The sequence below is a fragment of the Rhinopithecus roxellana genome, chromosome 9 (genome assembly GCF_007565055.1).
Source record: "Rhinopithecus roxellana isolate Shanxi Qingling chromosome 9, ASM756505v1, whole genome shotgun sequence".
Classification (NCBI taxonomy): domain Eukaryota; kingdom Metazoa; phylum Chordata; class Mammalia; order Primates; family Cercopithecidae; genus Rhinopithecus; species Rhinopithecus roxellana.
This window is the reverse complement of record NC_044557.1, coordinates 77,413,754-77,429,560: the sequence shown is the minus strand read 5'-3', so window position 1 is coordinate 77,429,560 and position 15,807 is coordinate 77,413,754. Positions and strand designations below refer to the sequence as shown.

The following is a 15,807-nucleotide window of genomic DNA, read 5'->3' as shown; positions in this document are numbered from 1 at the left end:
TCAACATTCTATACACCAGTAAGCACAATAATACAATAAAGGTGATTTTATATTTTAATGGGCAAGTGGTCATCCACTAAAAGTGGTGGCTAGCTCCCGCACATCTTAGGAAAGTTGGGTTTTCAGGGATAAAGATGAAGAATATTGGTTAGAGGTTCCTTGCATCCCTGTACCTACACCTTAACACTGATTACATACACAAGGACAGATTTTCCATCCTCCTTCTACTGTTCCCCTAGCATGACTAATTGCCAAGAGGTGAGAGAATATTTGTAATTCTTCCTGACATTTCCACCCCACAAACATAGCATAATAAATCAGCTATTTATTTTGCCTTCTGAAGAAGAAAAGTGTGAACTTTGAAGAACAGGAAAGATATACTTGCTATTAAGAAACCTTAATCTGAAACTCTTCCTAACTATGTAATAGCCTTACTTTGGAGACTCTTTTACTTTGGCTTTATAGCAAACACTTAAAATTTAAATGGTTAGATATATGGTAGAAATACAATACAGCAGTATTTTTCTATTTCATGATGTCAGAAAAACTGCTTTGCTGGAAATCTTCAAAAAATTATAAAGCAAGAGGTAGTTTATATATTAATCATGACCAATATCTGGAGGATAGTTCCCATATTTTGCTGTAAGATACTTGTTTTGCGTATATTATAAATGGTATTCTTACAGCCAAATATGTGAAGACTACATATCCAACTATATTTATTTGGATATATACAATCTGTTTTCTGCCTCTCCATTGGAGCAAGCCTCTAATACATTATAGAATTATATATTATAATGAAAGCCAGTCATGAACATTTATAAGATTATGAAATTACACAAAAACAATGCTTGTTCTATGAAAATAAATTGTGAATTTTGCCATCCAGTGAGAAATACTGAAAAAAACATTAAGTGGATAGGAGAGAGTATAAGAAAAAAACTGTACAATCTTTCCCTGGAAATAAGTGTATCAATTTATTTGAGGTCTTTTGATTTTGTAACTTTATTGTATCAATACATACACGGGTAGCACAGTGACTAGCACCATCAGCTCAGTATCTGTTGTGTTTATTATTAACAATAATGAACAATACAATATGTATTAATAAATAATAAACAAGATATAATAAATAATAAACAATATAACATTAATAAATGATAAACAATATATAATACTAATAAACAATACCATAAATAATATTATTGGTGCAGTAAATACATTTGGCTGAATCAAAAATCATGTGCACTTAAGGTTTTACAGTTGATTGTATTAATATACGCAACCTGATTGGAACAGCATGTGTTTGGAATTGCACTATTCTATAATCGACTTTTCTATGCATAAAAGAACTATTTCATTTGTGCTTAAAAAGTTGACAGTGCAAAGTCATGAATATAGGTAGACATTTGTTAGGTCCCAATTTTGTGAAAACGTTTACTGCTGAAAAACTTTTTAAAATTTTTGTTGTTGTCTTTTGTAATTCAGGTTATCTGGAATGAATATACCACCACCAATTATCAGCAACAAAAACTGGCTCAGACTGCATTTTGTTACAGACAGCAATCATCGATATCGTGGATTTAGTGCTCCCTATCAAGGTATACTTATGGAATACCTCTGCCTCTTTTGATATGTACAATGATTTTGTTGTACACAACTGTGTTTTGTGGTAGAAAAATACCTTTAGCATTTAAAAATGGGAATTTGTATTGGAAAAAAATGGTCATTCTGTTATGTGATCATAACTAAATTACAGTATTAAAGTTAGTTGATTTTACAGTATAATGTTCAGAATAATGAATATTATGATTTCTAAAAGAGGTAGGTATGTAACAGATGCAATATTTTGCTTTGATCAAGTGCTTCAGCAATTGGATATACAATCTGAAGTTGTTCTGCAAATCACTGCAGAAAACCTTCAGTTGCATGTAGGCTCTTCCTCAATCGAAACTCACCTTCGTATGCAGCGTGTTTGTTACAGCTAGTTCAATTAACCTTGTTAGGAGTTTTATCTACCAAATGTGTTAACATAAATAATTTTCAATAAGTAGGATATAATATTTGATGCATTAACTTGAAAAACTCTTTCGAACAAGATTATTATGAAGATGGAATACTATGAAAATGTAGCTTCTGCAGTTTTCTGTAATACTATGTGAACTTAGTGTACTTTATCCTCAGACTACTTTTGTAAATAATTCATTTCATTCTCAGTGGCGTATCAGCTACTTTTCAGGGAATAGTACGCATTGCCACAGTTACATTCTTCCATTTATCTGTGTGTTTTTTTTTTTTTTTTTTAATGATTTCCCCTTTAGTAGTCTTCAGCCCTAAGCACTTTGAAAATTTAATATGATGACTTTAGGAAGCTTATATTTAGTACTCAAATGGCATTAAATCATATTTTTTTTGGAATACAAAACTCAACAATTAATTTATATTTTGAAAACTAGCAACCTCTCTGAAGCAGTTCTGTCAATAAGATTTCTCTTGAAAACTGCAACAGCTTGATGTGATTTGTAATTTGACTTTCATAATACTGCACTGAGTATCACTGTAATAAAAATCCTTAGGAAAGTAACTTAAAATCAATATTTTAGACAAAGTCCACTGTAGAAAATCTACAATAATGATCATTTCTAAAGTAGTTAATTAGATGGAAACATACATGCAAATATACCTTTAAAACTATGCAATGCATTAACATGTATGATAATAGAAAATATTAGCCTTCATAAAACACTAAATCTTAGAGTTCAAAAATAAATGTTCATAGAAAATTTTATTTTCATATATTTTATTAAAAATAGCTGTTTAGGCATAGTAACTTGAATCTTAACCAGTTTAAACCAATGTCACTTTTAATTTGCAAAAATATTTTATCCAGTTCCCAATTTCAATTTCTAAAAGTTTGTGTACTTTATAGGACTATTTTATTGAAAATCAGATATTGTGAAGCTTCTTTATCTCTAGGTTGACCCTTTTTTTTGTAGAGTTTTTCATCCACATGATTCTATGGCTCTGATTCCTTTCTACAATTAGTTAAGGTCAATGGCATGGCAGAAATTCAAAAAATAATCCTCTTCGATTCCTGTGATCTTTTCTATCAGATTCATGGAATCTTCTGGTCAAATGGCTTCTATTATTTTTCTAAACAGAAATAAAGTAGCATATATTTTATATTTATATATAGAAACTGGAGCAAAAAATAGATCTCCTACCTCAAATATTAAATGATATTTCATTTGTTTTGTGCAATATTATTTCATGGAGCTGGTATCTTTAAATAGGGTTGTTTTATACTATAAGACAAGGGCACAAAGCTACCAGTCAATTTGTGTACTTATTTATAAATTTCAGTATGCTACTCATTGGTCTTTAATTGACTTTCATAGTATTTTTAAGATTGTAATTGTGGTTTTCAAGCATTATGTGTTTTCGGCACTGAAAAGTAGCATTGCGGTAGTAAAATGGAAAAGATGTGTTTTATGAGATACAACTTATTTCTATTTGCTGCAGGAAAAGGGACTCAAAAGAGGGATGGAATTTTTATCTATATAACACAGAAGAAATACAGTGGTTAAGAAAATTGAAGGTTTGATTTTATAATAAGTTTAAGGGAAAGTTTTATTATAAAAAATATGCCTTTGCATATTATTCTTTTAAAACTTTCCTCATTTAGGCTTGCTTTTTCTGATTGCAATATCTTAAAATAACATTCTACCTAGACAGCATGCATTCAACTGAGAAGTAAATCTTGAAATCATAATGTAGAAATTTAAATTAAAAAATATATATGCACTAAGATAACTTAAATGGCTGCAAAATCGTAATTCTGACATGCCAAAATACATGCCCTATCATGAAATGGTAATGATGCTTTTTACATTGTTCCATGCTACTATTTCATTTTAGCGGTGTCTATATTAAAACTAATTCAAGATCGAAAATTTTGTGTATTATACAAAAGTCAAAACTAAGTCTCCATGCAGCTCAGTTTCTAAATAACTCATATATTTACTGAGTACTCAGTAACTATTATTGATTTACCTATAATTAATATTTTAAGGAATCTGTGTGTTTCCAAAAACTGAGTATTTTACTCATAACCTTTCTATTTAATCTCTGTCCTTTATTAAATACCGTGAAAATTAACTGCAGACTATTAGAGGGTTCATTGAATGCCATTAGCTATTTCTTATAGTATGTTCCATAATTGATGGAGTAGGTACATAGACACACACTACTGTGCTATCCCAAATATAACCATCTTTAAGTTATATTATATGCTAGCTTTCTGAATGCTTTAGATATTATAATTTTAAATAGGATTAAGTAGAGACTGAGAATAGCATGCTAAAAAACATAGTTCTATATCAATTCAAAAGTACTGAAAATGTAATTTAAACCGAAAGCCTTTAATACATAAAATATGTTCTCCCTCTGAGCTCCTGTATTGAATATGCCCACTCCTATTTAAGAAAAAACATATTTTTCCTTCCTAGTCTACCTATAATAGAAATCTCTTACTTGAATAGTTTATTACTATCTCTTCTTTGATTAAAAAAAAGAGTTATTTAGTTTTTAACTCTTCCCCCACAAATTCACTTCAATATTATGTCTCTATATTTGTCTTTTTTTTAAACTATTGTTCCTCCATTCAAGTTCCATTAACCCTCTATTAATGAGAACTTGGACTGTGCTACTTCTCACATAAATAGTAAAACTTTTCTTTAATTGTGGTGTTTGGAAGTCCTCTTATTTTGTGAAACCTCTATATTATTGTCACTTGGTCATTAGTATAAACTAAACTCTATTTCTTTTCCATTTCCATGAATGCATTGTCATATTTACTTATTTTTTAAATTGGAAGGGGAGTTTTAGATGACGCTCAATTGTCCAATAAAGAAAATCTTACCTATAGAAGATTTTAATTAAAAGTATTTTTATTCCATAAAGCTCAATTATTCAAGTATGAAATATCATATTTTAAAAATTATTCAACATTCAACATTTTTCTCTTTCAATGTGCAGTCATAAATACCATAGCTGTAGGCATTCATATAACTGTATTTATCATGTAAGTTTAGGCATTGCAGTATTTAACCAATTCTAAATATGTAAATATATGAGTAATTTTATATTCTTGATACAAGCTTGTAAATTCCTTAAATTTTAATCACAATTTGATTTTTATCTTTTCTTCCAAATTTTTTTGTATGTGATTCTTCTTATGCAGGCAAATATTTTACAGAAATTTATTTTTCATGAGATAAAGATATATTAACAGCAACACACAATATTTAAAAGTTATGAAAATAATAATATTTTACATAGATTCTCAAATAGGCTATTGTCATTTTGGGATCAACTGGGCATCTTTTATTGAAAAAAAAACATATTTATTGGACAGAACTTTCAAACCATATTGAAAATGCTCTTTCATATACCTCAATTACACAGAGACTTCTGGCATTTTAGATGCCCATTGTTTCAGTCAAAAACAAATAACTTCGGCATAGTTAGTCCTTTTTTTTTTTTTGTATTTGGGAAGTTTTTTACATAAATGTCCGTGTACAGTTGCTGAACGAAGGTAAATAAGATTTTTTGGGAATGCAGCATAGTATATTAAGTAAACAATAGGATCAGAAGCTTAGCGTTGAATCATAAAGATATGAATTGCTGAGTTCTCTGAGCATTGGTTTTTCTTTTAGCAAACAGATTCACAGTAGCCAGACATGTTATTGTTGTGTAAATTAAAAGGTATTAAAACTTCTTCTTTTTTTGACTCTTCAATCTTTATTTACTCAACACACATGTGCATGAGCACGTGTACACACACACACATACAGACACAGAGTACAAACTAAGTGATTAATTTCCCACTACCTAGAAAGACCTTCATATTTCTTTGAGCCTGAAGACTGAGATCAGATGTCTCTTTCTGAAGCATTCCTCGACTCCTTCCCGTGGGGTAATCAAGCTTTCATAATGTGTTGTAGTATTTCAGGACTTCAGAAAACTTTGCTTTGTGTAATGGGCCCACAAGACACCCTGAAAATAATGTTGATTAATTATCTTTGTATTCATTTACAGGATGGTTGGTTGTTATTTTCTGCTACCCACAACCAATCGTCCCTTTTATAATTTTTTCTTGATAAGGGCATCTTATATTCTTCTGGGGGAATTATCCCTCTTCCATTGTGTGTGCAGTCTTGGTGGGGCTGCCAATCAACCCCACCAAGGGGTAGGCATATGAGCCATGATGGCCTATTGGACTAAAATGGAACTGTTTACCTGTTTAAGCAGAAGGGGATTTATTACAGAGAATGGAGTCTCCAGTAATTATTTGCAGAACAAATAATTGTTATATAACAAATAACAGTCTGCAAAGAGAACTGTTAACATCAGGAAACCGAGGAAGTGGGAACCACAATGGCAAATTCTGATTGTTGCTGTAACCATTGGTACCAGAAATATGAACGTTAGCTGTGACTAACACATTAGAAACCATGGCCACAATTGTTGGCTCCAGAGCCACGACATGCCTGCTGGGACTGCACCAACAAAATGAATGACCCACGCTATCCTCTCTATATCTGATAAGTGGCTAGCTTTCAGCTAAAGCTGTTGCAGAAAAATCAACAACCTTGTAATCTATGTTCTGCACCAGAAACTGCAGAAGTAGCACAAATGTGGCCTCCACCTCACTTCTGCCTTTCTGATCTCACACAAACACATGTGACTAGCTGAATATTTTTAAGTACCTTCTAGAACACTGCAAAGTATACTATGGAATATAGTGTTTAGTTTTCTAGCCTTAACAATGACTGAAGAGACTCTAGAATGAGGACAGAATGGATACTGAATATCAATCCACCACATAAACAATGGACTGTCTTCCCAGGCTCTTGAGCCCAGTGGTTAAAGAGCAGAAGAAAAATGATTGGAGCCAGCGGATCCTTCGGTTTCCTGAAGACTAGCTACCTAGATCCTCCAAACGCCCTGATTCCTGTCCTTTTAGGTTTCTGTTTTGTAGATTTCCCTTTGGGCCTGGAAGCCCCCACCATGACCTTATAATTATTTCCCTTTTACCTGTAGTTAGTCAGATTTGAGTTTTGATATATACAATCAAACCACCTCAATGGATAGCCATACCACCCTTAACTCGCCTGATCTCATCTGTTCTCGAAAGATTTCTTATAGTATAAGTAAGACATTAAGTAAATAAAGTCTTCAGTGGAAAGAGATAATAACATATGGGACGGATGAGAAAGCACACATTCTAACTATGAAAAATGAATAGTTTAAATATTGTGATGAAACATAAAATTTGAATCCAGGAGCTACAGTTAAAAAGATAAAACACTAGGCTTTATATTTCTCACTATCACAAATGAGGATGCCCACGTTTCTCAAGGGAAAAACACTTTTTCTTGGAACTGATTTTTAAAATAGGCTAGTTTGTAAGTAAAACTGAGAAACAGTTTTTTTTTTTTTTTCTATAACAGATTTTCTAAAATCATAAATATAGTGCAGGCTTAAAAATAGAGCACAGGATCAAAGCAAATTTCTGTAAAGAGAGATGATATTCTAATCTTTGCTTCACTAATATAAACTGTTTAATGATGTATTTTTTCTATCTTTGTTTTTCTTTCTTGTTGTACCTTCACCATATCCATTGTTAATAAAATACAGGGAACCATATATCCCACCATTCTAGTCATGAACGCTTTCTCTAATGTTATAACTCTCAATGAGTTGTATTTGTGATTCCAAGGATAGGGTGGAGGAGTGTGACATGAAAAGAGAAGACCAATAACTTTTGGTTCAGACAATTTAGTTGTACTTTTTATCATAGGAATATTGGACATTGCATTAGTCTGTTCCCACACTGCTATAAAGGACCACCAGAGACTGCATGATTTATAGAGAAACGAGGTTTCATTGACTCACAGTTCTGAATGGATGGGGAGGCCTCAGGAAACTTACACTCATGGCAGAGGGGGAAGCAAGCATCTTTTACATGGCGGCAGGTATAACAGAGCATGTGTGACTGCCGAAAAATTTACCATGTGCAAAACCATCAGCTCTCCTGAGAATTCACTCACTATCAACAGAACAGAATGGGGGAAACCGCCTTCATAATCCAATCACTTACCTCTCTTGACACATTTGGATTACAGGTCTTTCCCTTGACACATGGGGATTACAATTCAAGATGAGATTTGAGTGCGGACACAGAGCCAAATCACATTAGACGTAGATGAGTAGATTACTTTTATGGTAAACATTGTAGATGGAACTTTGTTAGTGTAATTCCAGAAATATTCAATGAATATACATTTTTTCATAGTACAGTAGGTTTTATTTAATTTTTACTGAGTATATGCTATGAGAAAATTTATAAATAATATATTTAAATTGTTATCTCAAAATATGCTTTAATACATAGGCCAACTGCATTATTTTAAGCTTATGAAGTAAGAGAGCTACTTTTATTTACTGAGTTTTAAGAGAATAGAATTTTGAATTTCATTGGTATGCAGTGTTTGAGAATAATCTCTAATCTTGCACTTTTTTCTTTGTATTTGATTTTGACATTATTATCTTTCTTCAAGTTTCCTTCAATGCTAAGTAAATACTTTCACTTGGAAATTCTTTTTTAAAACAATTTTTGTTTGACGCAAAAACATAGAAAATTGTTTTACTTCTTGCTTTATGGAGCTGACAGTCTATGAGACTCATGTTCTTTTAAGTACAATGTCTACACAGACAGCAGAAATAATCAAACATTAATAATCAAAATGGTCTATCTAAATAATCATTGTTCTGTCTAAAGCAATTATTAAAACACTTTCTGATAGCATTTATTCTATAATACAAATGAATATTTTAAAGTCATGCCAGTATAAGATTTAAAGCCTTTTATTAAATTAATCAAGAATGATTTTGAATTTTAGGTTTTCCTATTTTATTAATAAATAAAAAATATTAATTTAATTTAAAATCTAAGGCAATAATACTGGAAAAGTTTATAAATGTAAAGAAGGAGTTTTAGTTATTGCAATATTGAAAATGAAAGTTTGACTATACTTTTAACAAAATAATTCTAATCCTTAGATTTGGCAATCTTTTTATATACCTCCTATCCCAAAATTCTGTTCATTAGTTTTATGTGTATTTGACAGAAAAGTGGCTAAATATTGTTTTTCTTCAAATTTTCCTGAAATAAAAATTTTGCTGTGAAACATACCCTAGTAAACTGAGCAAACTATTCTACGTTGGAAACACAATTTTAGGGACACTTTTTTGCTTAACTCTAGTCCAATATAACAATTTCTAGTAAAACATTTTATCTTTCTTAACATTTTAAAATTCATGAATTAAACATTAAGTCATATAACTGTATTTAGAATTGGGGTACAGTTTTCATATATAAAATAAGGTTTTAGAAATAAAGTATAATTTTAGGAGTCATTTGATTATTTCCTTTATCTTTTTCGGCTGTTTTATAATCATTTTTGTCTGATTAGCAGTTAACAATGTGTATTAACGTTGAGACTACCAGAATTATTAGAGGACATCATTCATGAGAAAAGAGTGGTTGTGGAAACATTAAATTCAGATTCTGATAAAAAGAATCACTTAAAATCAGAAAATAATACGCTTTGGGGCAAAGTACAAAGGGACGTATAAAGAAAAAAAGAATGTACTTAATAAATAGTCATAAAATTTAAGATTTTGAAGATCAGATAGAGAATCCCCTATATAAATTTTTTCTAGGGAGTTGGATTAATCTTCATAGCATTGATACTAGAGTGACTCTGATTTATAATTAAAAAGAAAATATCATGGATTCTTACTTAAAAACCCCCAAACTTTAATGCTTACCTTTGCTAATTTTAAGACAGTGTTCAATACATGTAAATATTGGTTTGTTTGTATATTTATTTATTCTTTATTGGAGTATTTATAAAGTCAAAGACAAATTATAATAGCTTCATGTTATGATCTCATGGAATTTGTAAAAATCCAGATACAACTTAGCAAATGATTTTGATTTCAATTACTGTCTTTAAATATACTAACTACAATAAATAGGAAATAATCTGTCAATATCCAGTTATAATATGGATAATATTTTCTAAAATTTATCCTAGGTTAAAATGTAGTACTTGGTAATTATAAAATTGATAAAATGGTAGATCACTTTGCATAACTATTTTGTTTGGTTCCCACATTCCTGATGATGAGAGAAAAAACTTAAAATTTGCCAATCTCTTGTAGAATAAAAGTCAGCTTTCTTGGGATAAATGTTCAAACTTTCAGGGCTTATATCAGCTCCTCCTTCCCTTTTCAAGAAAACTTCTAGATAAAATTGATAGCCCATCAGTCGTAAAAGTGATGGGATGCACCCAAGTAGTGAATATTAGATAGTTTCACTAGAGGTTTCACTTCCTTGTAATTGAAAATTTTGCAGGGATATACTTCTGGTGTGCACATGGTGGGTGGTTCACCTTGTACTTCAAGAAACCTTTTCTGAATCTTAATATAGGTGCCTGTTTGTCATTTTGTTAATTTAAAACAACCACTTAATTACAGGTATCTATGCAATAGATATTATAATAAAAATTATCACCATTAAACTATGTCAAACATTTAACAGACAAATATATTACAAATTAATCATGTGAGACATCAGCAGAGTCTATTCATTGCTATTGTATGTATACTAGTGAAACAAATAATAATACCATCTGCTATTACAGGTTTATTTAATCTTTTTGTTAGTTCAGGTACTACTAGCTGTTACTGAAAAACTCAAGAAGGAATCTGTAGTTATAAAACAGCTTGAAGTGAAAGAATTATAAGACCCTTATTGGGAAAGGTAATAATTTCATAATACTCAGTGCATGTTTGTTGAAAAAGTTCAAATCAAAACATCATATTATTGAACTAACAAGAACATAACCTTATTTCCTTGGCTAATATCCTCCCTCCCTACAGAAAATGTAGCAATTACTGTTTAGATTTTTCGTAACTAACATGAGACTCCAGATTTTGTGGTCATATAGTCTGTCAGATTTCCAAGTGAACACAATTTTTCTAGTTTTTCAATATGACAAGGGCTCTTTTTCAAAGCAGATGTTTAGTAGCAGGAAATGGCCATAGAAGCTAAGATTGGAAAAGCAGAGTGAAATAGAGATTCCCAGGAATTAATTTTTCTTCATACAAGTATTGTTCTGGAAAGAGCACTGGATTAGAATTCAGTAAATATTAATACCGACTTCAGTCTGTGAACTTGAATAGATTACTTAATATCTCAGGACTGTGAGTTCTTTCTAGGTCCCAAATTCTTGTACTTAATCTACTATTCCCAATGTCAGTAACATAAAAGTTATTCTCATGGTAGCACGACTTCACAGTAATATGAAGCGTCCCCATTTATCATTCCCCGTGGAAAGCCTTGGTATCCTTCACCTTCTGATTAACCTCTACATAGGTTCTAGACTCCTTTGCACAGCACCAGCCAAAAAGGATATAACACACATATAAAAATATTTAATTTTTCTTGTAGCCTTGTAAAAAGTGTAAGAAATAGGCAAAATTAATTTTAATTATATTTAACTAATATGGCCAAAATATTAACATTTCAACATATACTCTATGTAAAATATTACTAATATATTTTACATTTTATTTTTCATATTAAGTCTTAAAATTCTAGGGCATTATACTTATAGCTCATCTCATATTGAGCATTGATTTTTTTCTATGGAAATAGTTTATTTTTTATAGACTAGAAGAAAACATATTAATATAATAAATGTTTTAGTTTGTTAGCAATTATGATTTACTTCAGTATCACTGTAATTATTGCTCTCTCATAAAGAGTTCAAGCAAATACATGTAATGTTATATCAATATATAGTACTAGATATATTTTAGTATCAATATATAGTACTAGAAAGATGCCTGTTCCCGAATCCTCACTACAATACAGCTACATCTTATATGATACAACAGTTAAAATAAAATATAGCCTATAAAACAATAAAGTTGTGTGTAATGAAAAGTATTTTTCACTACCTGATTCTAAATTAAAATTAAGATTAATTATAATTAAATAAAATTAAAAATTCAGTTTTTCAGTTATACTAGCTAATTTCAAATGATTAAAACCTATAAGTGGCTGGAGGCTACCATATTGATTATTCATCCTTAACAGATAAAGTGAGCACCCCTCTTATGGAAGCTAAGCTAGTGCTACCCAATTATAAGAAAGCAGGAAATTAGTTCAAAATCACATAAATACACTGACAGAACATGATACAGTGTCACTTTTTCCGTTGCTCCTCAGCTTTTGTTATTGTTCACTAACCCTTTATGATTTATTATCTAGGATTATTGTATTTCCTGGTCTGCCTTATTTCAGAACTTTAGAAGCCATAATTCACATAAAATTATGATTTCCCTCCACCGCTGTGCAATTTAAAAGAATTATATAAAATAAGGGAATTTTACAAAATTCTGACTTTTAATAATTTAAAAAATACTCCTTTGAAAGCTAATTTCTCTTTTTTTTCTTTTTCACACTGCTAAATGCATACTTACTGTCAGATAAGTAGCAGAGGCCTTTTCCCCACCACAAAGGTACTGAGAAGGTATTGAGATATTTAAGAAATGGAATGAATATTTCTCATTTCTTTCTATATAATTTTACATAGGGGGGTTAATAGTATCCTCTAATACTATCTAGCATAGGTCTAATTTTATACATTCCATTACATTACATTTTCCCCATAAGGATATTTATTCTTTGAGTCTGAAAATGCAACAACTGTATGCAAAAAGAAAAACATCACAAATGCATATGAGGTTTTAGTAATAACCTTAGATATCTTCTAGTTTTTCCAGTTAGGTATACTGGCAAATTCAAATAAATCATTTTAGCTTGACAGAAGAAAAACACCCTCAACAGAAACATTCCCCAGGATTAAAACTCAGTTAGGTTCTATGACCGCATTAAATTAATACAAATTACTAAAGTATCACAGACTGGGTGGTTTACACAACAGAAATTTGTATCTTACAGTTCTTGAGGACAGAAATCTGAGACCAAGGTGTCAGTAGGTTTTCTTTCTTTTGAGACCTTTCTCTTCGACTTGAAGATGGCTGTCTTCTTGCTATGTCTTCACATGGTCTTTCTTCTGCGCACATTTATTTCTGGTGTCTTGCTCTGTATGTCCAAACTTCCTCTTCTTGGAAAGACACTAATTATATTGGTTAGGCTTCCCTCTAAAGGCCTCATTTTAAACTTAATCACCTCTTTACAGTCATTTGTCTAAGTACGGTCACATTCTGAAGCACTGGGAGTCAGATATTCAACATATAAATTTAAAGGAGAGCAATTCAGCCTATAGCAGCTAGAAATACAGTTTCAACTTTATAATTAAAATTCCAAGCCATAGAGAGTAATCAAAACACTAAATATGATTCAAGGTCAAATTTTTATTTACTCTCTCCCTTCCTAGGACTTGTCATCCAGAGGAAGCCTATATAAGGAAAGAAGAGGGACAAGATTAACTGTTCTTGCCTCTCCTTTTTGTATTTTACTCCTTTTTCCAAATTTCTTACTTGCCACTGTTTCAGGTCTTTCTTGGATCTATCAGAGGTAGAGTTGAGAAGATATAAAAGGACTGACCCGGGCCTAAGACCTAAGATGGCTACATGTTCTCTGATCCTGATATTTAAGCTAACTTTGTCATGAGATGTCCAGGGCCTTTTAAGTGATTGAAGCTGGGCCTTTCTCTTCTGGGATTCCTTATTCCAGATGGATGCATCTAAATGGACACTTGCCCGAATTGGTCCCTTGCCCCTCCATATCCCAGTCTCCTTCTGCTAAGGTAGTTCTACCTCCCACAGGGCCTGGTTGGATAGATGCCAAATGGCCTCATTTTATCTGTATCCCATGATCCTCCCTGATTAAACAGGGAACACATTATTGCCCCCAGAAGCACAAAAAGACCAGGCTTATCCCAACACAGATGCACTCTTTTCTCTCACTCTCTAGATTTACTTGACTGGTGACTTATTTCTGTATAAGTTGGATTAGAATTTTTTCAGACATGGATACCAGTCCTGTTTGTGTGCCAACTGCAAAAAATACATCCTATAGCTGGGCAAGTCCATTAAAGCCCACCCCGCTAGGCTGGTGCAATCCCATTGAAGCCCACCCCACTAGGCTGGTGCTAAAAGGTATCACTCTTCCACTACTTTTTCAGAAAGGCTCTTAGAAGGGTCCTCACCAATCTATAAGGGCTCTCTGAAGTGAAATACTCGCACCAATCTTCTTTCATCTCTGTTCTTCTTTTAAACTCTTGCTGTGCCTGAAGAGTCCAACAGTCTGTCAACTTGAAATAAAAACATATAGAGACAAATCTTCAAGAGTAAAGGACTTGTTTGGGAAGAAACAAAGAAATAGAATTGCAATCCAGGACATATGCACAAACTGAAATAGCCTCTTTCATCTCTGGAGAACAAAGAAAGGGATTTATTAGGGATTTATTGGGAAGAGAGGAGGTTATGCAAGTTGTTTTGAAGGAAAGTTCATTGGCGAGTGTCAGTGGTTGCTAGATAAAACTTGTAATCTGGAAGTTATGGTTAGGCCCTTGCAGTTTTTAACTTGCCTTGTGAGACAGTTTTGAAACAGGCAATTGTTGTTGTTTAAGTGGCTGGCTGTCCTTGTGTGACTCATGTAGTAAGCTGCAGTTTGGAAAAATATTTTGTGATAATTCTTGTTTTCAGGCAAATCATATATACAAAACCAACAAGGATTAGGTAATATAAAATTAATGAATGACTGAGAATTACTTCAGGCTAGGATGAAACAGATATAAATAAAAAGCCTACACACTTCAAATTTATTATTTTTTTTAAAATAAGATAAATTAAGAGAGGCACTAACATTAAGCTGATAATCTAAATGTATGCATTGGAATCCTATTTATGTCCCTCATTATATAAAAATTGCTGAATATCTTTGAATCTTAATTTACTCATAATGAAAATGAGAAGGATGGATTACATTGTCATTATACTCCTTTCCAGTTATTTTTTAATCTTGAGTGATTTCCTTTCTCTTTTAAATGGTGCATCAGTGACTCTCAATGAATTACTTACAGATGACAAAACATTTGAGAGTATATTTTGATTTTAGGTTTTTTTAAGTCGTACATATAATTATGAGAACTAATGTTTAGGAGAGCTATTGTGCAGCTCTGATTCTAAATGAGAATCAAATACATTTGATTTTATATGGCTTTAATTTAAATCACATAGTTTACATGTTGTGAATTTGTCAACATGTAAAATATTTCTGTCCTAAGATGACATTTTTCATTTTCATATTTATTTTTATAAAAATCCTAGGTCATCTAAACCATGGTTATATAGACATTGTTATTTGTTGATTGTGTGATGTGGTAGTTAAAACCATGACTGAGAAAATAAATGATTTGTCCTTCCTTCTAGGTTTACAAAATGACTCAGTAGTAGTTCTTGGTTTGGGTTTGTTTTACTCATCCTCTCTCTGTCACTATTTCTCTGTTTCTCTCTACATATCACTTGGCACACACACTATGTATGTATATACACACATATATATCACTTGAAATATACATATATACACATACATATCTCTTGAGATTTGGTATATATATAACTTGATATATAACATTTAATGCATGTACGACAGTGCAATTTAAATAAAATTATTTATCCATAGAAATACAAGCACTG

The 15,807-nt window shown here is 31.5% G+C and overlaps 1 protein-coding gene across 3 annotated transcripts in view; it reads left to right on the top strand.

Annotated features, from left to right (window-relative positions):
• The window catches only part of CSMD3 (CUB and Sushi multiple domains 3), a 1,308,251-nt gene that overhangs the window by 453,485 nt on the left and 838,959 nt on the right, over positions 1 to 15,807 (top strand). For all 3 annotated transcript variants that reach the window (XM_030937706.1, XM_030937708.1, XM_030937707.1), the window contains exon 6: positions 1,489 to 1,601. In XM_030937706.1, the coding sequence (XP_030793566.1) occupies positions 1,489 to 1,601 (113 nt within the window). The remainder of the gene's footprint in view (positions 1 to 1,488; positions 1,602 to 15,807) is intronic.